Source organism: Pyrgilauda ruficollis, unplaced genomic scaffold, assembly GCF_017590135.1.
Source record: "Pyrgilauda ruficollis isolate IOZ18807 unplaced genomic scaffold, ASM1759013v1 scaffold100, whole genome shotgun sequence".
NCBI classification, from domain to species: Eukaryota; Metazoa; Chordata; class Aves; order Passeriformes; family Passeridae; genus Pyrgilauda; species Pyrgilauda ruficollis.
The window spans coordinates 413,428-435,861 of NW_024508102.1; the positions used below are offsets into that span (position 1 = coordinate 413,428).

Consider the following 22,434-nt stretch of genomic DNA (forward strand, 5'->3'; position numbering starts at 1 on the left):
GCGGCCCGGGGGTGGGGGGACCCGGGGGTTCCCCGGGGGGGGGGGGGGGGGCAGCGGGGCCAGCGGGTGCCCGCGGCCGCTCCCACCCCGAGCCCCGCTCCCCTCCCGCCCCTCGGCGCTGCCGATGCCGGCCCGCGGCCGCACGGCCCCGCACGGCCCCGCACGGCCCGTGCTGCCGGCGGGGAGAGCGCTGCCGAGCCGCCGAGGAGGCGATGGCGAGGCGGCCGAGCCCCGCTCGCTGCCGTCCGTATTGCTGTGACTTTATGGAAGTCATCAACTGTCGCTGCGGCGCGGCTGTCACCGCCGGGAGCTGCCCGGCAGAGCAGGGCAAGGCTGGCTCGCTCCGATTTGGGCTTGTGGTTATTTACTTAATGGAGATTCGACAGCAAATGGATAAATGAGCGAGGCTGCCGCGTCTCGGAGCGTGCCGAGCCCAACTTCTGACCGGGGATGAAAGGGATGCTGAGGCGTGTGGAGACAGGACTGGTAAGAGCTGCCAAGGAGCAGAGCCAGAACAGCAGGATCGGGGGAAAGAGAAAGGTGGTGGGAAGGAAGAAGGGAGAACAAGATAGGGAAAGATCGGTTTAAATGCAAATGATTTCTTTTTCTTCCTGAATGTAGCCTCCCGCCCTGGCCAAGGCGGTGGGTGTGGGTTCCTGATGCTGGAGGAATAGCTGGTTTTCTTGTCCAGAAGGAATCCCTCCTGCCCTGTCCCCGCCTGACCGGGAGCCAGGAGGGACACGGGGAGCTCCGCGACAGAGCCCTGAAGTTCAATTCATCCCCTGCTTTCCCCCCTGCATCTCCCCCTCGGCACATTAGCATGCAGGGTAGGCTCTGGCGTGTATTTAACGACTCCATTTGCTCTGTCAGCTCACACCGCCCTTCCCCAGCCCGCTGGGCTCTGCTGCCCGCACCGGCTGTGCCCGGCAGGGCTGGGCAGCCAGGGCTGGGCTGGGCAGGGCAGAGCTGGGCAGCCAGGGCTGGGCTGGGCAGCCAGGGCAGGGCTGGGGAGTCAGGGCAGAGCTGGGCAGCCAGGGCAGAGCTGGGGAGTCAGGGCACAGCAGGGCAGCGAGGGCAGGGCTGGGCAGAGCTGGGCAGCCAGGGCAGGGCTGGGCAGCCAGGGCAGAGCTGGGCAGCCAGGGCAGGGCTGGGCAGAGCTGGGCAGCCAGGGCAGAGCTGGGCAGCCAGGGCAGGGCTGGGGAGTCAGGGCAGGGCTGGGCAGAGCAGGGCGCTGCAAGGGGAGGGGGCAGCTCAGGAGAGAGGCAGGGAGAGCCTCCGTCTCGCCAGTAATGAGGGAGAAGCTGTTTAGTCATCTCTCTATATATACTTTCACGATGATGATCGCATTTACTGATTGCTTCTGACTGCGTTCGGAGAGGGAGTCGAGAGGCAGGCAGCACAGCTCACCTTTCATCCCGAGCAGCGCCTGCTGCCCTTCCCTCCCGTTCCCCACATTTAGCCCTCCTTCTGGGCGCCAGGGTCTTTCCTTTCCAGGTAAGGCAGCGCTGCGAGCCGGCGAGATGGGGCTCTCGGGGCTCGCTGGGAGGGAGGGAGGGGGGAACTTTGCATGCATTTCTCCTAAGCCTGTTGCTTTTGCTCCTAAATCTCCCCAACAGGCCGAGGGAGTGAGTGTTTTGCAGAAAGTTTCATTTTCTGGTGTTGCTGCGGAGGGGAAGGAATGTGGGACTGGCAGAAGACACCGAGTTTGGCTGACATATTTTGCTTTAAAGCAAAGGTCTCTTTGCTGCCTGAGCCTGACCCAACAAGGACAGGAGAGGGAAGAAGGGATGATCTCCAGGCTCTTCGCTCCCATTAGCAGTGTCTCGTCAAGAAACTTGCAGTATGTTTATGGGTCTGATTTCAGAGCAGCCCTGTCTGCTTCTAGAAAGGGAAGCACTGAGGTTTTGGGTTTGTCTGTGCTCTCTTGAGATGATGAAGAGACATTGATCAGTGAGGCATTGCCGTGGGAGCTGCGGTGGTAAGAAAGCATCCTTTATTTCTGGGCCCTTTGGGTGAACAGTCAGTACTGTGCCAAGCTTCCTTCCTGAGCTGTCCTGGCCCGGGCTGGGTCAGGATTTGGCTGTCAGGGCGTTTTTGGGGTGAGACCCCGGTGCCCCTGGAGCGGCCGCAGCGGAGCCAGCGCGGCTCAGGAGGGACCCTGGGGTCAGCAGGGCTGGGAGGGGACAGGGGCTCCTGCTCAGCCTTCTCCCTCAAATCTGACTGTTTCATCATCCCCACCGTCATCTAAAGAAAACAGGTTCTTTTCTCTACAGATACTTTTTTTAAATCAGGAGGCAAATGATTCTATTTTGTGTACCAGGTCTTCTAAATGTCATCAGCAGGGTGCCGGTCTGCTGTGAACCAGTTCCTTTTAGATTGCATGCAGAAATTACGGTAATTAAAATTAGAAATATGGATATAGCTAAATATATGCTTGTCAGAATTAGAGTGCGTCTGTTTTCTATGAGAGCTCCAGACACTGTCAACAGTACATTAGATTTTGAGTCCAGCCAATTGCTTTCCAGCCTAAACAGACTGCTTAGCAGTTACCAAAATCCAAGCAGCAGAAAAGGGGGATTCTTTCTACATTCTGGAATTCTACATTCTAGATAAACTGGTTACTTCATCTTTTTTTTGACTCAGCTTAGGTTGTGCAGGTCAGAATTACAAATCCAGTCCCCTCTCTCTCTCCCAATTTTCTTTCACTTCCTTCAGGGAGTGGTAGAGTTCCAAGGACTCATGGACAAGAAAAAGCAAAACCTCTGCAACACTTCTCGCTCGTGGTCCTTCGATAATTTACAGCTGAAAAAGACTCCTCCTCTGTGTATTTTGGGGATCAAATGGGGCAGATTCAGTGTAACTCTGAGAATGAAGCTGGATGTGCTCTGTTGTTCTACCAGCTGCATCTCTTGGACCCAGAGAAACAGGAACTAAACTTCCACAGAAGAATTCCCCTTTCTTTCTCTTTTGCTTTAATCTCCTGTCCCTTTCATAGCTGAGATATTTATAGCTTCCCCACATATACTGCCAGCATGAAAGGACCCATTTTGTCTTTTAAAAATTGATTTAAAAATGTGTAAGTCACTTATGAGTTACCAGTGCTTTATTGGAACAATTATATGTGAAGTATTTATAGTGCCTCGGCAGCTAATGTAGGTAACCTGGAATCTACAACCAGAGTTATGAAAGTACAGAAGAGATTTCTAATGTGGTTCCCCTGAGAAATCAGGGGAGATGAGGATCCAGTGTGCTGAAACTGGTCAGGTCACCAGTCAGTCCAGGCAGAAGGACGCTGGTGATGCTGCTAAGTGAAATTAAAACCCAGGGAAGCCAGATTGCCAGCAGGGAAAGCAGGAGCAAGATGCCTTTTCTTGGTTTCTCGATTATTTGCCTGTATATATTTGGTGATTAATGGATGAAATAATTCTTATTTTTGCTGCCTCCTGTTCTTAAGTGCTTCATGAAAGTTAAAAGATCCATCCAAGGTGGTAGAAGGGTGCAGCCTGAGCCCCTGGAGATGCCCTTTCAGCTTTGGGGGCTTTCCAAAGTCGTGCAGAGAAGGTTCCCAGTGCTGAGCCGTGCCTCAGCCCCGTCCCGGCGCGATTCACGCACTGAATTCCCTCTCTGGGGGGAGAGAAAAGTGGTGGTGCTTTGTAACGCTGAGCAGTCCTTGAGAGGGAAACACTGCGAGATGTTTGCTCCAGTGCTGAGCAGATAAGCACAGTGCCTCCTCGGGATAAGCATCACTGTGGGTTATTATGTGTTCCGTAATTACCAGAGCTCTTCAGCAGCAGCAAGATGCTCGCACGAGGGATTTCAATTGTCCTTTAGACAGTAAAATTGCATAGGAAGATGCTCCACATTAAGGTGATGAATGTTAATTTGCCCTGAAGAGGAAGAGCATTTCTGTGAGCACTTCAGGCATTTTCACCACAGACTCATTCCATCATTTTTTATTCAGTATTTTGATGGCCCATTGGAATCAATAATGCTGCAGCCTTACTGGCTGGAATGGCAGCTTTCATGTAAGTTAAAAACTTTAGAGTAAAACTGCCTGCAAAGATACAATTAGGCTTTGAGGGCCTGAGTCAGTGGAATCAATGGAATTTCCATTGATAAATTGACTTTTGATAGGGCTCCTAATGCATCTTGTATGATAATGGCACCTTTCTTCAGATAATTTCATGGTAGGATTAGAAAGCACTAGGGAAGTGAAAGTAAAAGCAAGTTAAAACAAAAGTTAAAGACGGTAAGAACTCTGACCAAAGTTCAACAAGATAAAACAAATTCATGGCTAGATCAGAACACAAAAACTACTCAAACTTCTTTGGGGCCTTCCTTCATTCCAATGTTCTTGGTATTTGGTAGTTTAAGCCATCAGCCTTCACCCCTGGGATTGAAGCTTACTGGTGCTCGGTATTCTGAACAATGTTTCCCCAAAAATCAGAATTTTCCTCTGGTCCAGTGGAGGGCTGCAATACTTGCCAGGAGTAAAGCCCAGCTCTGAAAGAAAGAGAGCAGCAGAAAACTGCTGCTGAGGCCAGGCCATGCATTAAGGATGGAAGAGAACTGCTGAAAATCAGAGAAAAATTTCCATTTCTTTCAACTAAAGATGTTCTTAGTGCAAGATTCGGAACATCCTGAACTTGTTTAGGACTGGAGATGCAGTTAAGCCCAGTCGTAGGCTTTGGTGGTGCATGATTCCACTGCAGGCTGATTTCGCTGGAGTTCCCAGCTCTTTCTTGACAGCTGTAGTTAAAGTGATGAGCACAGGAGGCTTACACCTGGGGAATTATGGATTAGTCTTGTTTGTGAGGAAGCAAATATAAATTACTGTGTTTATGCTACTTTTAAAATGCTTTTAATGAGGAATCATTTGCTATTCAAAATTTCAATCTATAATAATGCCATAACCCCGCTGAGCTGATTATCCTGTGCCTTGTTCAACATCACTCTTCACCAGTGGCTGGAACCTCTGGCGTCTGTGCTGATCCTGGGCTCTTCCAGCCAGCGGGGCAGGACGCCCCGCGTGACTGTGTGCTGTGTTCTCTTCTCTCCTGTCTTCCAGATGGAACTGCTCTGACTCCCAGCAGGTCCCAGCAGCACCCCCAGCCTCACCTCCAGTAACACGGCCCGGGCTCGCCATGGCAGCAGGAGTAGCGGCGTGGCTGCCCTTCGCCAGGGCGGCTGCCATAGGATGGATGCCAGTGGCCAACTGCCCCATGCCACTGGCTCCGACGGAGAAAAACAAGAGGCAGGATGAGCTGATCATCCTCAACGTGAGTGGCAGGCGTTTCCAGACCTGGAGGACTACACTGGAGAGGTACCCGGACACTCTCCTGGGCAGCACGGAGAAGGAGTTCTTCTTCAACGAAGACACCAAGGAGTACTTCTTTGACCGGGACCCCGAGGTCTTCAGGTGCATCCTCAATTTTTATAGAACTGGCAAGCTGCACTACCCCAGGTACGAGTGCATCTCTGCCTACGACGAAGAGCTCGCCTTCTACGGGATCCTCCCCGAGATCATCGGGGACTGCTGCTACGAAGAGTACAAGGACAGGAAGCGGGAGAACGCGGAGCGGCTGATGGACGACAACGACTCGGAGAACAACCAGGAGGGCTCCATGCCCTCGCTGAGCTTCCGGCAGACCATGTGGCGAGCCTTCGAGAACCCCCACACCAGCACCTTAGCCTTAGTCTTTTACTACGTCACCGGGTTCTTCATCGCCGTCTCTGTGATCACCAACGTGGTGGAGACCGTGCCCTGCGGCACCGTGCCGGGGAACAAGGAGCTGCCCTGCGGGGAGCGCTACGCCGTGGCTTTCTTCTGCCTGGACACGGCGTGCGTGATGATCTTCACCGTCGAGTACCTGCTGAGGCTCTTCGCGGCGCCCAGCCGCTACCGCTTCATCCGCAGCGTGATGAGCATCATCGACGTGGTGGCCATCATGCCCTACTACATCGGCCTGGTGATGACCAACAACGAGGACGTCAGCGGCGCCTTCGTCACCCTAAGGGTTTTCAGGGTTTTCAGGATTTTCAAGTTCTCCCGCCATTCCCAAGGCCTGAGAATCTTGGGCTACACTTTGAAGAGCTGTGCCTCCGAGCTTGGCTTTCTCCTCTTTTCCCTCACTATGGCAATCATCATCTTTGCAACTGTGATGTTTTATGCGGAGAAAGGGTCCTCGGCGAGCAAATTCACCAGTATTCCTGCTTCCTTTTGGTACACTATTGTAACCATGACAACACTGGGGTGAGTATTACTTTTCCTTTTCCTGAGCAGCAGGCAAGCATGTACTGGGAGCTTGACTTCAGCTCCTCCTCAGCATTTTCCTGGGTGCATGTTCGAGAAGGGGCTGGAAGTGCTCAGGGCTTGATTATTCTTTGCCTTACAACTCGTGCAATTTGCGTGCGGTTGTATAAACCAGAAAAAGCACTTACACCCACTTGACAAATGCTCGGCTCCACGGCAAGCGAGTGCAGGAGGAGCAGAGTGGCGGAGTAGCAGGTTCTGATTCATTCCTGCAGGAGGGAGAAGCTGACCCGAGTGCGAGGGGCTGGAGAGGGAGCTCTGCTCGCTCTGACACTGGCTCCAGCCACGCGTCTCACACAAAGCTGCTGATGTGTCTGTTGTGTCTCCTTGCAATGTCAGTCCTTGTTTCTGCCCTTGACTTGCCGGGAACTACAGATTTGCTGAGTCCAAGTGGATGTTGTGGGTCACTGTACTGAAACACTCGGTGATGGCCAGGATGTGATCTGGTTTTCACTCGGTTGAGCAGGACAGGAGCTTCTTGTCTGTGTTTAGCTGTGAGTTTGAGAACCCAGCGAGCTGTGGCAGCTGCAGTGGAATTTCAAATATTCCCATGGACAGGTGCAAAGATAGTGAAATCAAAGCAAGGGGAATGTAGCCTGGAGGGCTCTTTTCCCCCTTATATTTCATTTCTGTCTCACAGATGTTGCCACTGAGATTACAGATTTGCGCTTCTGCTGCTCTGAACTAAAACCCCTGGGAGCAGAATGGCCAAACCCTCACCCTGACAAGGTTGTGTAGAGGAAAGTGGGCATTGCAGGCTGCTGCTTCGGGCACACACAGAGCCAGGATCGAGGGCAATCTCCTCATCCCACAAGTCACAACAGGATAGGAAATCTAGAGTTACTTTGCAACGAGTTTTCCCACTGGAGAGTTCACACAGTTCAATACTCAGATGTAGCCAATTCTCCTCCTTGTAATGCAGAGACCACTTTTTCTCTAAACTGCTTTTGATTTTAAACACTTCTCTGTGCTATTATACATGAACAGGCTCACAGCAGCACTTTTAAATTATTAAAATCATAATTCAGCTGTCAGAAAGGCGCCGAATCTGGGCACATGACAACTGAAAGTCTGAATTTCTACATTAAGTGCAAATGTAGAACCTGTTTGTCATAGTCACCTAAAGACCTCTTATTCTTCCTTTTTAATAGCTAAGCAACGTTTGCAGGTTTATGGCAAAAGCTGTTCCTTCCCCTGGGAAAGGTAAAATTTAGAAATCAAAGCTGGGCTTTGCAGCCCAGCCCTGCCCCACGCTGTAGCTCAGCTTCCCATGTTCTGACTGGTCCATACTGGTCAGGTCCCCCCACCACGGGATCTGATCAGCTTCAGAGGGACACCTGCCTGGGCTGGCTCCTTCTCGTGTCTCTGACAAGGGGAGAGGTGTGAAAACCCAGCTCTGTTTCCAGATTCCCTCTGACAGTGCTCACGCCCGTCCCTGCACGGACACAGCCTGCACCCGTTCCCACTCTGCTGTTAGTCCTTGTGACAGGAGCCCTGGGCTCAGGGCTGGCCTCTGCGGGCTGGGAACGGCCCCAGGATGTGCAGAATGTTCTGGAGAGCAGCTGGGGCTCTGCCCCCGCCGGGCTGTGCTCGGTTTGGGTCCCTTCCCTCCCTTTCTGAGCACAGGCACAAACCCAGGGAGCTCAGGGTGTTCTCAGATTGGTGTAATCACAGAAATCACAGAGGAACAAGTGCTGGAAATGAGCTGACATGGACTGAAGAAATTAGACATTTAAACATGGCTTTGTAAGGGCTCACTGGGAAGGGACCTATAAAATGCTGTCAAAGTCTTAAAACTGAGACTTCTGGTGGTACAGATTTGGGACTTTCAGTTGTTTCCACCTTCCTGTCTCCCCCTGTGTGGGGTGGGGGTTAACCCTCCTGGGGGAGCTCACCATCCAGGGCTAACCCTCCTGGCCCCCTTCATCTCCCAAAAATCCTCCCAGCTCTGACAAACTGGCACTTTCAGGCAGTATTTCAGATACATCTCTCTTCAGAAGTCTTTTCAATCCGTGTGGAAGGATCTTGTTACTAATGAGAGTCCTGGCAATTCCTCCTGCAGAGGATGCAGCCGAGGTCTCCAACGTGCTCCCGATCCATCAGCCTTGCCCTCCTCAGTGCTGGCCACTCCACTGCTTGGATTTCAGCAGCACTCAGAGCTTTTATTGAGATCTTAAGTATTTCCTGCCTTTTGCCCTTAATAATTCAGCCAGCACTTAAGAAACTATGAAGCACGACAGTTTTTAACTCAAAATCATAGATATGTAGTTTGTTTTCACCACCAGTACGTTCAAACCCAGATAAGTGCAGCTTTCCCTGAGGCTGGAATCCCACCACTGCTTTGACAGAGTGCCTTAGAGGAGTGATCTGCAAAGTGCAGGATAACTTTATCCCTGTTCCTAAGATAAGCCCCATTTGTGTAAAACCAAAGTTTACTTACAACAAACAAACAAACAAACAAACAAACCAACAGCAGGAGACCATTAACCCTCCACTGCACTGTGCATCAGCTGCTCTCCCACATTCCCAAGTACCTTTGGGATACAATCACGTTTCCAGACTGACCATAAATAAAATGCAATAAAAATGCATTTCTTACTGAAGGTGAAGCGCAGCATCAATAAATAAGCACTGGTTTTGGTGGGGTTACCATGCAAACCAGTTTAGAGAGATTCAGGATGATTGCAGATCCTTAGGCAGTTAACAGCCCAGGGAGAGAGGTACAGCAGCTTTTCTGGAGTGGGAAACAAAGCAAAGGAATTCAATTATACTGACCCTGCATCTCTGATCCCTCTGCTGTGCTCATCAGCCCTGGCTTAACAGAGGCTGTTTTTAATTCAACACAATTTAAATTTTGCTCAGGAGGCTTTGTAATGAAAGCATTGTTCTTGGGTGCATCTTAAATCAATCTGAATTACTGAAACAACTATTCAAAATTAATTCAAACTCAGCTCTCCAATTCATGCAGAAACATTTTCCTCAAGAGGCCAACAGCTCCCATCTCTCCAAGCCCCAGTGCTCTGAGCTCTGCCTTTGACAGACCCTTGCTGTGTCCTGCAGGAGGTTCTGGCCCTGGCCCCAGCTCAGAATGCAGATGCTGCCAGCCCACCCCAGCCCCCCGTCCCTGTCCTGCCTTTTAGCTAGTTCAGTAGGCAGTGGGTTTTCACCTCTACAGAAATGTGTTAATTCGAGTGAATTTGGCTCCCTCGGTGCATTGGTTTTCATGGAATCACAGAAGAGTTGGGGTGGGAAGGGACCTTAAACCCAGCTCATTCCAACCCCCTGCCACGGGCAGGGGCACTTCCCAGCAGCCCAGGCTGCTCCCAGCCCCACCCAATATTCAGTTTTATTCACTTTTAGGGAGCAGTATGGATGGGGAAGCCCCAGCTTCTGCTGCTTCCCCTCATGTGCAGCACAAACACGAAACCTCCGTCCCCCCACTAAACCCCACGCCAGCTTTGCCCAGAGAAAGTGTTTTTCTAGGCTTTTTACAGCTGTTTTCATTTAATCTGACAGCAGCAGTATGTTTCAGGCTCCGAGGCAGTGTCTATGACCCGCAGCAGAGGCATCAAATGGTAGCTGTGGAAACCTGAGCGCCACAAAAACCTTCCTGCAGCCCCGTGGGCACGGAGCAGCCCCTGGGGCTGGCTGGGCACAGCAGCCAGGCTGGGAGGGAGCGGAGGCCTGCGATGGGAGGGGATGGAAGGGGCCTCAAAGCCCCCCAGTGCCATGGCAGGGACACCTTCCCCTGTCCCAGGTGCTCCCAGCCCTGCCCAGCCTGGCCTTGGCACTGCCAGGGATCCAGGGGCACTCACAGCTGCTCTGGGCACCTGTGCCCATCCTCACAGGGAACAATTCCTGCCCAATATCCCATCCATCCCTGCCCTCTGGCAGTGGGAAGCCTTCTCTCCTTGCCCTGTCAGTCCATGCCCATGTAAATTGTCCTACATTTAAATTTCAGCTGGTTTAAACGAGCTCTCTTGGAGCCCCTTTAGGCACTGGCAGGTGCTATAAGGAGGGAATGTTCTGGAGGGAATTGCCACCGAGACCTTTGGGGCATTTTTGCCAAGAAAGCAGCAGTGCCACAGCGGGAGGAGCAGAGGCTGCTGCTGGGTTTGGTTTGGTTTGTCCTGGGGGATTCACTGGGCACTTTCTCTTGCCCAGAAAGGCTGAGCTCCCACAGCCTCAGGGAGCTCTCTGGAGAAGTTCTCTGCCTGGCTGTCACCCTCACAATCCGCACCACCATAATGGCTTTGAGAGCACTCTCCCCCTTCAGGGTCGGCTGCTCTGGTCAATGGGTTTGAAAGACACAGCTCAGTGCACTTGGACAACACAGACCCGTTGGAATTCATTTCAGGAAGCAGGTTAACACGGGAGAGCCGATAAAACAGCCCTGCTCATGTCAGCAGCCTGACGGAGCAGGAGCTGCAGTTTCTGAGAGGGTTTATTAGCTGGGTGTGTAGAGGCAGGGGCTGGGGAAGGCTCTGGTTTGGTTTGTCTTGGCTCAGCTCTGCCTCTGCCAGCCTGGGTCAGAGGGACCACGAGCGAACGGGCGCCTGAGCGACCGCGCTGAAAGAAATCTCTGTCCCGCTTAAAAACCCCTTATTTCTTGGGTTTCCTCTTTGTACTGGCGTTCGGAGGTGCCAGGAGGGGGGATGAGTGTGAGCAGGGCCGTGGCACGCGGGGCCAGAGCGCTGGCAGCCGGGCTGAGCCCCGAGCACGCTGCAGCGCTGCTGCTGCACAGCCAAACCTTCACCGTAACCTTCACTCACCCTCCTTCGCGCACACCGAGAGCAGTTCGCAAGGGAAGGAAAACCATAAATCATCTCTGGAGCGCCGCCGCTCCCGGCTCCTCGGGAGGGATCGTTGTTTGGGCCGGGAGTCGCGTTGTGCGCGTCAGGACTTCGGGAGCCGCCGTCAAACTGAATCAGGGAAAGCTTCCCGATAGAAACGCCGCTTTGCGAATTTGACATCACCAGTGGGAGGACGGCTGAGATGTGGGGTGGTTCCTTTGGGAAGGAAGGTGCTGGAATTTCATTGCTCTCACCATTTCCCACACAGTCAACAATTCCTCATGTCCACGGGCCAAAGAGCTGCTTGAATTTAACACACAGAAAGTCCAATCAAAGCACGAGCTGGGGGAGCTGCACAAAGAGGCCATTTCCTTGAGCTTTCATTCTCTTCACTGCAGCTTCATCTTATACAAAACTGTATCAGTTTTCTTCTCCTAATGGATTTACAGATATTGTGTGCAAAGTCTCTTTGTATCAGAAACTACAGATGGAACCTTTTCCCTTCACTACCTTGGTATAAATCTCAGGCAAGCATCTCATTTTTGAGCTATTTGTATTCACCAGAACCCCAGAAGTATTAAAATACCTTTATTCATTCTTAGAGCAAGTGGAATTCACCGGATTTTTTTCCCCTCTCTTAAAAAAAATTATCCATCCTTACGCTTTTTGTGGCTTTGGATATTTGTAACAGTTGCACGTATGTGCAAACGCACCATTTTTAATGTGCAAGACAAAATAACTTGCCTTTAGGGTATCTCATTGTGTGAGAAGTGAATTATTTTGAATAAGGCTAAGAAATGGTGCTGACTAAAATGGTAACGTGACTGCTAAATTTACCAGTGGAAGCCTTGGCAGGGATGCATCTATAGCAACTGATTTACAGATTTTTTTTCTGATCTCCTCTTTCTTTTTCCCCCCACTTTTCTTTCTAACCTGCCTCACAGTAAGTGCCTGAGAAATACAGATTAAAGATAACATTGCATTTGGATTGGAGATGAAGGGAAGTGATTGGCGTGCTGACTGGATCTGGGCTATTTTTAGTCTCATAAAACGATAATTTCATAACAGAGCTGACCCAGTAAAAGTAATCAGTTTACAGACATCAGCTGAAAATACGGGACAGAGTAGCCACTGCCAGTCAGAGAGCAGGGAGAGAGGAAGAGAAGGCAAAGGCCCTGAAACAAATTAGCCAGAACTAATTAGGTTCCTCAGCTGATTGCAGCCCATGGGTGCGCACAGGGAGAGGAGCTCAGGGTGAGCTGAGTGCCCGAGCCTTGGCAGCCCCTCTGGCAGGAGCTGGGTGCTGCCAACAGCCATCTGAGATAATCCCACACCTGGTTTTAATGTCAGGACAAAACCAGGAGATGTTTTTACTGCAATTTCTTAAGGGATCTGTGCTTTCAAGGGTGGAGTGACTGGACAAGGGGGAACGGCTTCAAAATGCAAGCGAGCAGGTTTGGGTTGGACATTGGGAAGGAATTCTTCCCTATGAGGGTGGGGAGGCCCTGGCAGCCTTGGCTGCCCTGGAAGTGTCCAAGGCCAGGCTGGACACTGGGGCTTGGAGCAGCCTGGGACCGTGGAAGGTGTCCCTGCCCATGGCAGGGGATTAAATCAAGGTGATCTTTAAAGTCTTTTCCACCCCAAAGCAATCTGTGATTCTGGGGACGGGGACAGCTGTGACCAAACCCAGCCTACTTCCAGGCACTGTAATGGAAACATGTCATTAAGGAAAAAAAAAATACAAAAAAGTGTAATTTAAAGGGAGAAACTTTTCCTGAGCAGGACCCAGCGTGGTTCCCTGGCAGCCATCCCACACCCAGCCCCGTGCTGCTGTGGCACAGAGTGCCCAGGGAGCTGCTCTGGTTCCAGGGCACAGTGAGCCCTGCACAGGGCACAGCCGTGGGTTCCTGTCCCTGTCCCTGTCCCTGTCCCCAGTGCCCAGGGAGCTGCTCTGGTTTCAGAGCGTGGCACAGGGCACAGCCATGGCTCTCCCCATGGCTCCCTGTCCCTGTCCCCAGTGCCCAGGGAGCTGCTCTGGTTTCAGAGCCTGGCACAGGGCACAGCCATGGCTCCCTGTCCCTGTCCCCAGTGCCCGCAGGGACGCGGGCCGGAGCTGCCCCAGCTCCTGCAGGGCACGTGGCAGGGTTACCTGCCCTTCCTGCGGCCAGAGCTGGCACTGCCCGTGGCACAGGGCAGCCCCAGGCTGCTGGCAGGGACATGCCCCCGAGCAGAGCTGCTCTGCAGCAGCAGAAGGAAAGAGCTGTGATCTGGTCCTCACCGACCGCCCCCGCTGTCGCTGCCTCTCCACCGAGCACAGGAGTTCTCTCTGCCAAACCCCACCACATCCATCGTGAATTTGGTAATGTTCTCCCCCCGCAAAGGCAGACTGGTGAATGTTTTTCCTGCAGAGCAGAAGACAGGCAGCATTCAGCCAAGCTCTGCCTTCTCCTGGACGCACCAGGCCGCAGAAAGTGGTTGTGTCTATTTAACTATTTACCACTGCTACATTAGAACACTCAAGGGCTGTAATTCACCTCCTAAAGTTACGACTAAGTGTGGAAGAGTTATTTTAAAATCAATATCTAACAGAATGCCATTGTTCCAACATTTAAACCTGCTGGGAAATTACTGGGAGGCATGTGGCAAGTCAAATCACTGTCTGCCAGAGGAGGAAACAATTCATTACCCCTTCCAAAGGTGCAAGAACTCACTGCCTTTCCAGGCTGCCTCAGAAATGAGGCTGGGCAGGCTTGGAGCCCTTCATGGGTAAGCTCAGAGCTGGTCCTAGGCAGGCTCAGAGCTGGTCCTAGGCAAGCTCAGGCTCAGAGCTGTTCCTGGGTAAGCTCAGAGCTGTTCCTAGGCAGGCTCAGAGCCGGTCCTAGGCAAGCTCAGGCTCAGAGCTGTTCCTGGGTAAGCTCAGAGCTGTTCCTAGGCAGGCTCAGAGCCGGTCCTAGGCAGGCTCAGGTTCAGAGCTGCTCCTGGGTAAGCTCAGAGCTGTTCCTAGGCAGTCTAAGAGCTGTTCTTAGGCAGTCTCTGAGCCGTTTCTAGGCAGGCTCAGGCTCAGAGCTGTTCTTAGGCAGGCTCAGGTTGGGAGCCATGCCCAGCTCCCTCCTGCCCTGCTCGAGGCTCAGAGCTGTTCCTAGGCAGTCTAAGAGCAGTTCCTAGGCAGGCTCAGAGCTGCTCCTGGGTAAGCTCAGAGCTGTTCCTAGGCAGGCTCTGGTTCAGAGCTGTTCCTAGGCAGGCTCAGAGCCGGTCCTAGGCAGGCTCAGGTTCAGAGCTGCTCCTGGGCAAGCTCAGAGCTGTTCCTAGGCAGTCTAAGAGCTGTTCTTAGGCAGTCTCTGAGCCGTTTCTAGGTAGGCTCAGGCTCAGAGCTGTTCTTAGGCATGCTCAGGTTGGGAGCCATGCTCAGCTCCCTCCTGCCCCGCTCGAGTGCTGGGCAGCATCGCTGGGCAGCATCACGGGGCAGCATCACGGGGCAGCACTGCTGGGCAGCATCACTGGGTAGCATCACTGGGCAGCACTGCTGGGCAGCACTGCTGGGCAGCATCACTGGGCAGCATCACGGGGCAGCACTGCTGGGCAGCATCACTGGGTAGCATCACTGGGCAGCACTGCCCGGGATCTGCTGCTCTCCTCTCGGGCTGCCATCTGCAGCACAATTCAAACACAGATCAGCCTCAGCTTTTTGCCTCCAGGACGCTGTGAAATCTGGCTGATGTGATTGCCCAGAGAGCCCTTGGGAAGGGCTGTTTGGAGCCCTTGCCGTGAGGCTACAGCCCTGGAACTGAGCTGGAACAGGGCTCTGAGGTCTCTGTGCTGTGCAGCCATCTCAGAAAAAGGTCAAACAATTCAAGTTGGAAGTCCTGAACACACGGGGGCTGCTGAATGTGCCCCACGTTGGGGCTTGCTGGAGGCTCCCTGGCAGTGACACCCTGGCACCCCACAGCCCCCAGCCCTGGGCCACCCTGAGCAGGTCCTGGCAGCCAAATCCCACAGCCCCATCAACCCTGGGCCACCCTGAGCAGGTCCTGGCAGCCAAATCCCACAGCCCCCAGCCCTGGGCCACCCTGAGCAGGTCCTGGCAGCCAAATCCCATCCCCAGCCCTGGGAAGAGCCCTGAGCTTTGTGTTCTGGCCCACCACCCTTCACGTGCTCCTGGCTGTGTGCTCAGGGCCCTGTGACTCCCTTTGCCATCCAAAAGTCACAAACTGCTGCTGTTTTTCTCATCCTGCCTGTAGATACAGGGTTCCACATCAGATGTGAAAACAGCAGATGATAAAACCTTGAGTCATTTTCAGCCTTTAATATGCAAATGTGCAGCCTTGATAACAAGATTGCACCCCACCACCAGGCAGCCCTTTCCCCCCCTTGTTTACATCAAGGAAAAAGCTTCTTACTATTATTTAATTTTGCTTATTTTCTCATGTAGTTAGAACCATGGAATCCCAGAATGGTTTGGGTTGGAAAAATCTCATCAGTTCCCACCCCCTGCCGTGGGCAGGGACACCTTCCACTATGCCAGGTTCCTCAGAGCCCCATCCAGCCTGGCCTTGGACACCTCCAGGAGCGGGGCCACCATCCTCAATTCCATGTCTGTGTGCCCCACGTCACTTTTGGGCTGTGATTTGGAGACAACACGTGCACATTTTCCTCTGTATTTGTATGATCTAGAGCACGAGGGAGCCATCCTCCTCAAATATTAATTACAGCCACTGTGGTAAGAACAAAAATAGCACTTTATTTTTCAATGGGAAAGGATTGTGCAAGCCAGCTCCTCTCACAACCTGGGCAGAAATAAGCTGTCTTCAAAGGGAAAGCTGAAGTGAGAGAAAGCTGCTCTGAGCTGCCTTCTCCTGCGTCCATCGGCCCTGGGGCCTTAGCTGGGATCAGGAATGCTGAGTGGAAGCAAAGTGTCCCTGCTGCAGAGAGGCTCCCAGTGCAGACACTGATCCCCCGTGGATGAAATGCCCTGGCAGGGGCACTCCAGGGCTCCCAGAGTGCTCCCAGTGCTGCTGGCCCCCGGTGAGCCCTGCCAGGGTGTGCAGGGGCTCCTGCTCCTCCTCTGCTCCTCTGCTCCACTCCTGCTGGCCTGGCAGAAACTGATCCTTCCCTGCCACTGAGCTCAAAACTCATTCTCAATCATAATCCTGTTTTAGTGGGGCTTTTTTGATGTTTACATCATTTCTTGGGCTTTGTCATCAATATTAATGTGAGAAAAGCTCTGCTTGCTTCTTTCTGCTTGCCTCTTGTGAGGGAAGATGGAACAGGCTCTGACAGCTCCGTTACTCCACTGCAGCAGAGCCTTTTTCTAGTAATCAGTGTCTGAAATGAGTAGAAACAGCTCCTAAATTTACCACGTTGAGCACGAATCAATGAAGCATTATTGCCAACACACATTCTTCACTGTCACACATCTCAGTTGTGCTGCTGGTTCGGGAAGATTTAAAACCCTGTCTCCCACCCAGCTTCGCACCTGAGGCACCCTTTCCACCAACCTCACTCTCTCATCCCTGCATAATTAACCAAAATACGAAATCCCCAGCCTGTGGCTGTGTGTGCTTCAGACCTTCCCCCAGGAGCACAGGATTGTGTGCAGATGGGCAAGCACGGGCAGCTCGCAGGAGGCAATCACAACTTCTACTTGGTGCCTCTTTCGTTTTCCTGCCTACTTACATCTGCCCAACCTTCTGTTCACCAAGGCTGGAGCATCCACCACGGCACAGGATGAGCCCTGCTGAGTCACACACCCTGCTTCAGCTCATGAAACGAGCTGGCAAGGCACCCCAGCCTTGGCACACCCGACACAGGAGATTTCAGCCCTCTTAGATATTTTTCTACCAGAGAGGAAGAGCGGGGCAGATTAAATAATGGAAACAGTCATTCAGCAAAGCAGCTGTTGAATGAAAACACGGGAAATGGATGAAATTTGGTAAAAGGCATCCCTCTAGCTAAGGGTCAGCACGAGCAGTAAGCTGGGCTGAGGGGATACAAGATTTTGGGCTGCAGAGGGCTGAGCAGGATGAATTCCACCACTAATGAGCTTAGTGAATAAGCTCATTACCTAATGAGCTCTATTGAACAAGCTTGAATTCCTGCCTGGGGAAGCCCTGCCGCAGATCCAGCACAGGTAAACAGCTCCATCAGTTTGCACACAGGCTCCTGAGGCTCAGCAGCAAAGCAGGGTCATGGCAGAGCCTTTCCCGAAGGTGTGGATGTCAGGAAGGATCAGCAAGGAGCAGAGGCTCTTTGCCAGTCCTGTCCTTTCTGCACAATTTGGGATCCAGAGGAGGATGCACCGACACGACTCGTTTCCTCTCACATGTCCTGGTAACTTTCCTTCCCCATTTACATCAGACCCTTCCCCCTAAGGCACTGCAGAGCAGGACTAGGAAACTCCAGAGAACCAAAACCACATCAAAAAACGCTCCTGAAATGGTTCATCCCTGTGAATCTCCATCTGAAACCCCAGCCTTGCGTTGGTGCCTGGGGAGGTCTGGCAGAGCAGATGCCAATTCTGAGGGTTTGGAAAAGACCCAAAGGAAATCTCCCATGCACACTGCCTCGTGGGCAGTTTATTTCCCAGAAGGAGAAGACCCAAAGGAAATCTCCCATGCACACTGCCCCGTGGGCAGTTTGTTTCCCAGAAAGGCAGGAGTGCCTGTAAGGAACGGCCCTCACCCCCACCCTTGGTGCAGCTTTCACTTCTGGTGACTTGGAAATGGAAAGGGAAAACGAGATTTCAGAAAAGGAGAAGAGATCTACAGATGAAATCTTCATTTTGACTTGACAGAGCAACACTTACATTTATTTTTACCATTTCTTCTTAGATTTTCAGCACATACTGAAACATTGTCTAAAGTACTCATTTCCTTTAGCTGTGCCACTCCAGAACCCTGGCACTGTCCATCACTTGTCTGTTTCCATCTGAGCAGGGCTAAAAAACATTGGAGGAAGAAAAGGGAAGGAAAATACATGAACTATCCAGTAACACGGAATGGCTAGTTTGGTGGGAGATAAAGATTTTGTGTAGAAAATCGGAGTTCAGGCTTTAAAAATATAAATCTTTAAAGCTCTGCACGCATGCCCTGAAGTGCACAGCCAGGGAAAACAAACGCAGGCAGCTCGCTGTACGTGTCAGGATATATTCACATGCTTGCAGCAGGAGAGTCTGGCACCAAATGTACTGTGAACTGAAAATGAATTCCAGCAGCTTTTGTGATTCACTTTTTGTCAGAAACAAAGGCTGTGGCGGGAGCTGCTGGTGTGCCGTGCCCGGGGGTCCCTGCAGCACAAACCCTGCCCAGGAAAGGCCGTGGCTGTGTGTCCTTCCAGGGGCTCTGGACCCTTGGGTGCCACCCGGGGGCTCATTCCTGGGGTGCAGGGACCACTCCAGGCACAGCGAGGGTGCTGCCAGCAGAACTGCCCTGCGCAGGGCCAGCGTGGCCTTGGGGACACCCTGGTCTCACGGGACAGCCCCGTGTCCCTGCTGGGACAGTCCTCTGCGAGCCCCAGCTCTTCACCCCTGTCTGCCCACCCCAGCTCCTGGTGCAGCTGCACTTCAGAAAACGTTGGGCAGAATTCCTGTGCCATTAATAACTGCTTCCCTGGCAATATCAAAACAGAGTGGGCAGCCAGCACATCCAGCACCTCCAGCTCTTGAGTGTACAGCGAATTAAATCACCACAAACTGAGAGAAAGGGCATTTACCCGAGCAGCCCTGCGTGTCGAGTGCTCTGTCTGCGAGGTGAAATACTCAGCATGAAAACAACTGGTGACTAAAAGCAGTCAGACAGGGATCTCAGGGAATCACGGAGCATCCCGAGCTGGAAGGGACCCAGGAGGAGCCCTGAGTCCGACTCAGGACTCAGGAGGGCTGGAATGGGAGGAGCTGTGGAGATCCCTTCCAAGCCAAAGCGTTCCATGGGAATTCCCAGCTCTCTGAAGGGATCAGGCACCCCGGCACAGCCAGCTGCCCTCTCACCCCACAGCCGGGGTGCCCAGGCAGGCGCTGTCCCCAGCCCAGCTCAGTGGCCCCAGAGGGAAGGGACCTGGAGACCCTGTGAGCAGGACAGGATCCAGCTCCAGGGCTTCCTCCCAAACCTGGGTGCAGTCTCAATAAAACACCCGAGAGCTCCACCTCCCCTCACAGACAAAAGAGAGAATGGTGAGGAAAACCCCAGGGTGTTTCAGAGGGCAGAAGGAAAGATGCGAGAGACGTTCCACAGGTCTGAGCTCTGCAGGAACACGACTCAGCAAATGCAAACAGGAGTCGTTCTCTCCCAGACTGATTTATTATTTAATACTAAAATACTATAAATAACAAATCTGCAGAATCACCCAGCCAGGGAAGGGAGGGATGCAGGGGAGAGCCCCACAGGGCTCAGAGCTGGGCCAGCAGGGTGGCAGGTGACAGTGTGGCACGGGGGGTCTGTCCCACACCTGGGTGTGCTCCCCGTTTCTGTCACTGCTGCCTTTGCTCAGAGCCTCTGCATTGCTGGGCTGACAGATTATGGGCTGATTGATTATGGGCTGATTGATTATGGTCTGATTGATTATGGTCTGACAGATTATGGTTTGATAGATTATGGTGTGACAGATTATGGTCTGGCAGATTATGGGCTGACTGATTATGGGCTGACAGATTATGGTGTGACAGATTATGGTCTGATTGATTATGATCTGATTGATTATGGTCTGACAGATTATGGGCTGACAGATTATAGTCTGACAGATTTTGGTCTGACAGATTATGGTCTGATTGATTATGGTCTGACAGATTATGGAGCTGACAGATTATGGTCTGGCAGATTATGGGCTGACAGATTATGGTGTGACAGATTATGGTCTGATTGATTATGGTCTGATTTATTATGGTCTGACAGATTATGGCCTGATAGATTATGGTTTAACAGATTATGGTTTGACAGATTATAGTCTGACAGATTATGGTTTGATAGATTATGGCCTGACAGATTATGGTTGACAGATGATTGTGTGACAGATTATGGTTTGACAGATTATGGTTGATAGATTATGGTTTAATAGATTATGGGTTGACAGATTATGGTTGACAGATTATGGTTTAACAGATTATGGTTTAACAGACTATGGGCTGACAGATGATGGTGTAACAGATTATGGTTTAACAGATTATGGTCTGACAGATTATGGCCTGACAGATGATGGTGTGACAGATTATAGTCTGACAGATTATGGTTGACAGATTATGGTTTAACAGATTATGGTCTGACAGATTATGGCCTGACAGATTATGGTTTAACAGATTATGGGCTGACAGATGATGGTGTGACAGATTATGGTCTGGCAGATTATGGGCTGACAGATGATGGTGTGCCAGATTATGGTTTAACAGATGATGGTGTGCCAGATGATGGGCTCGTTCTGGCCCGCAGGAAGGCACTCACCTCACCTGTGCTCAGGCTGTGCTGGGCTGCAGGCAGGCTCTGCCTGGCCCAGGCCCTCGGGCACCCTTCAGGGTTTCACCCTTCCAACTGCCACACAGGGTGGAAGCTGCTCAATAACAGCAAAACCAGCTCCTTTAAGTTACAGTATAATGGAAGGCTTGGGCTTTTACTACATAATCCATTTTAAGGTACTCTTAGATATGTTGCTCTACGGTAAAATTGGATTTTTAGCGAAAATATAGCCCAAATGCTCAGCACAACAAATTGTAATCACAGCAGTCAGTTTGCCGGGTAAGATGCAATGCATCCTCTAGAATTTTTTTTTTCCACTTATCTTTTAAATGCAATTTTCTGTCCCACTCTGTTGAAGACCAGGTTAAATCAATGAAGTAAAAAGAGTGTTGTAATATTATATCCTGTGGCAAAAGACTAACGCTGCCTCGAGTCAGGAACTGTAAACCAGATGTCCAAACCAGGTTTTATGGAACTCTGCAGGTCTGTGAGGGTTTTTCCCTCTGCTTGTCAGGGGAACCAGGCACTGAACCCCTCTGACACCACCCCCAAATTCCAGTTGTTCACGGGAAATAAAACCTTTATCAAAGCAGCCACATCTACAGGTAGAGAATAATGACTTCAAGGCTTTTTCATTGCATGTGCTTCCATGTCAGAAGAGTTCCTTGGTTCTCTGGAACAGCCTGGCCCCAGCTGGCTGCCCCACACGGGTGAGGTGCTGCAGCCCCAGGGGACAGGGAGGCCCTGGGGACACGAGCACAGGGAATGCATCCCCAGCCCTACAGGGATTCACCCGGGAGGAAAGCAGATTGAGGGGTATGAAAAGGCTTCTTGAGGGATGTGAAAAGCAATCACACTGCCAGATATGGTAAAACATAACCGTAAAATAAAGCACTGGAAGCCTGAATGATTTGGCATTGAAGCACAGGGATTTTTAAATTCTACCATTTGGATGTGATAGAAAATTATTTCCCTCTTGCAAACAACCCTCCAGTACTGAGTGATAGGGAAAAAATCACAGACCTGAGGAAAGACACAGCAGAGGGACAGGTCTCCTCTGCCCAGCCCATGTTTTCCAAATTCTTTTCCTTTCTTGGTATTCAAAGTCGTACACAATTCAAGAGGAGCTCAATCTGTGCTGCTAGAACAGGGGGAGCAACAGGACCTGTGTACATTTGTTCATCATTTGTGTCTGAAAAGTATCACCTGTAGGAACTTCAAAATCACCATCAGTGCTTAGGACACAGGCAAAAAGCTGCTCCTGAAGAGCTGACACCGTCCAGGTTTGATCTGAGATGGTCGGGAAGCCCTCAAGGGAATCCAGCCCCCTTGGAGGCACCCGTGCCTGGCTGGGCTGCTGTGAACAGATCCTGCCCGGAGCACATCAAACCCACAGGCAGCAGCAGGAAAGGAAGCCTGATTTCAGAGATGGGGCTGATGAAGAGGTCGCATTCAGCTGTCAGTGAAAGGCCTTTTCCTCCTCCCCACGTGCCCCCCGTGCTCACAGACCGCTCCAGCAGCGTGGCAGGAGGGCTCTGAACCGAAGGGATATTGGCTTTTTGCCCGCTGTGAGTAACAGGCTTTGTCAGGAATGATCTATTTAAAAACCAGGCCCTGCTCGGGGCTGCCTTTCAGACAGACACAAGAATTCTCGAGGCATCACTGCGGGGCTGCTCCCCAGCTGTGTGCGGCACCGGGGCTGCCCCGGGCTCGTGGCCACGGAGCCCCAGGGCCACCCCTGCACATTGCCACGCTGCCACCAGCACTGCAGGGACACGGGCACGGTCAGAGGTTAAGGAGAAATCGCTCCTTTCCTTCCCAGATCCTGTCACCACTCGGGAGCATCTCTCTGCTCGCTCCTCACCCGTCCTCGGCTCAGGAACAGGAGGGG

At 51.9% G+C, this 22,434-nt stretch overlaps 1 protein-coding gene across 3 annotated transcripts in view; it reads left to right on the plus strand.

Annotated features, from left to right (window-relative positions):
• Positions 1–5,144: 5,144 nt before the first annotated feature.
• KCND3 (potassium voltage-gated channel subfamily D member 3) overlaps positions 5,145–22,434 on the plus strand; it is an 88,291-nt gene continuing 71,001 nt past the window's right edge. For all 3 annotated transcript variants that reach the window (XM_041468133.1, XM_041468124.1, XM_041468142.1), the window contains exon 1: positions 5,145–6,253. In XM_041468133.1, the coding sequence (XP_041324067.1) occupies positions 5,145–6,253 (1,109 nt within the window). The remainder of the gene's footprint in view (positions 6,254–22,434) is intronic.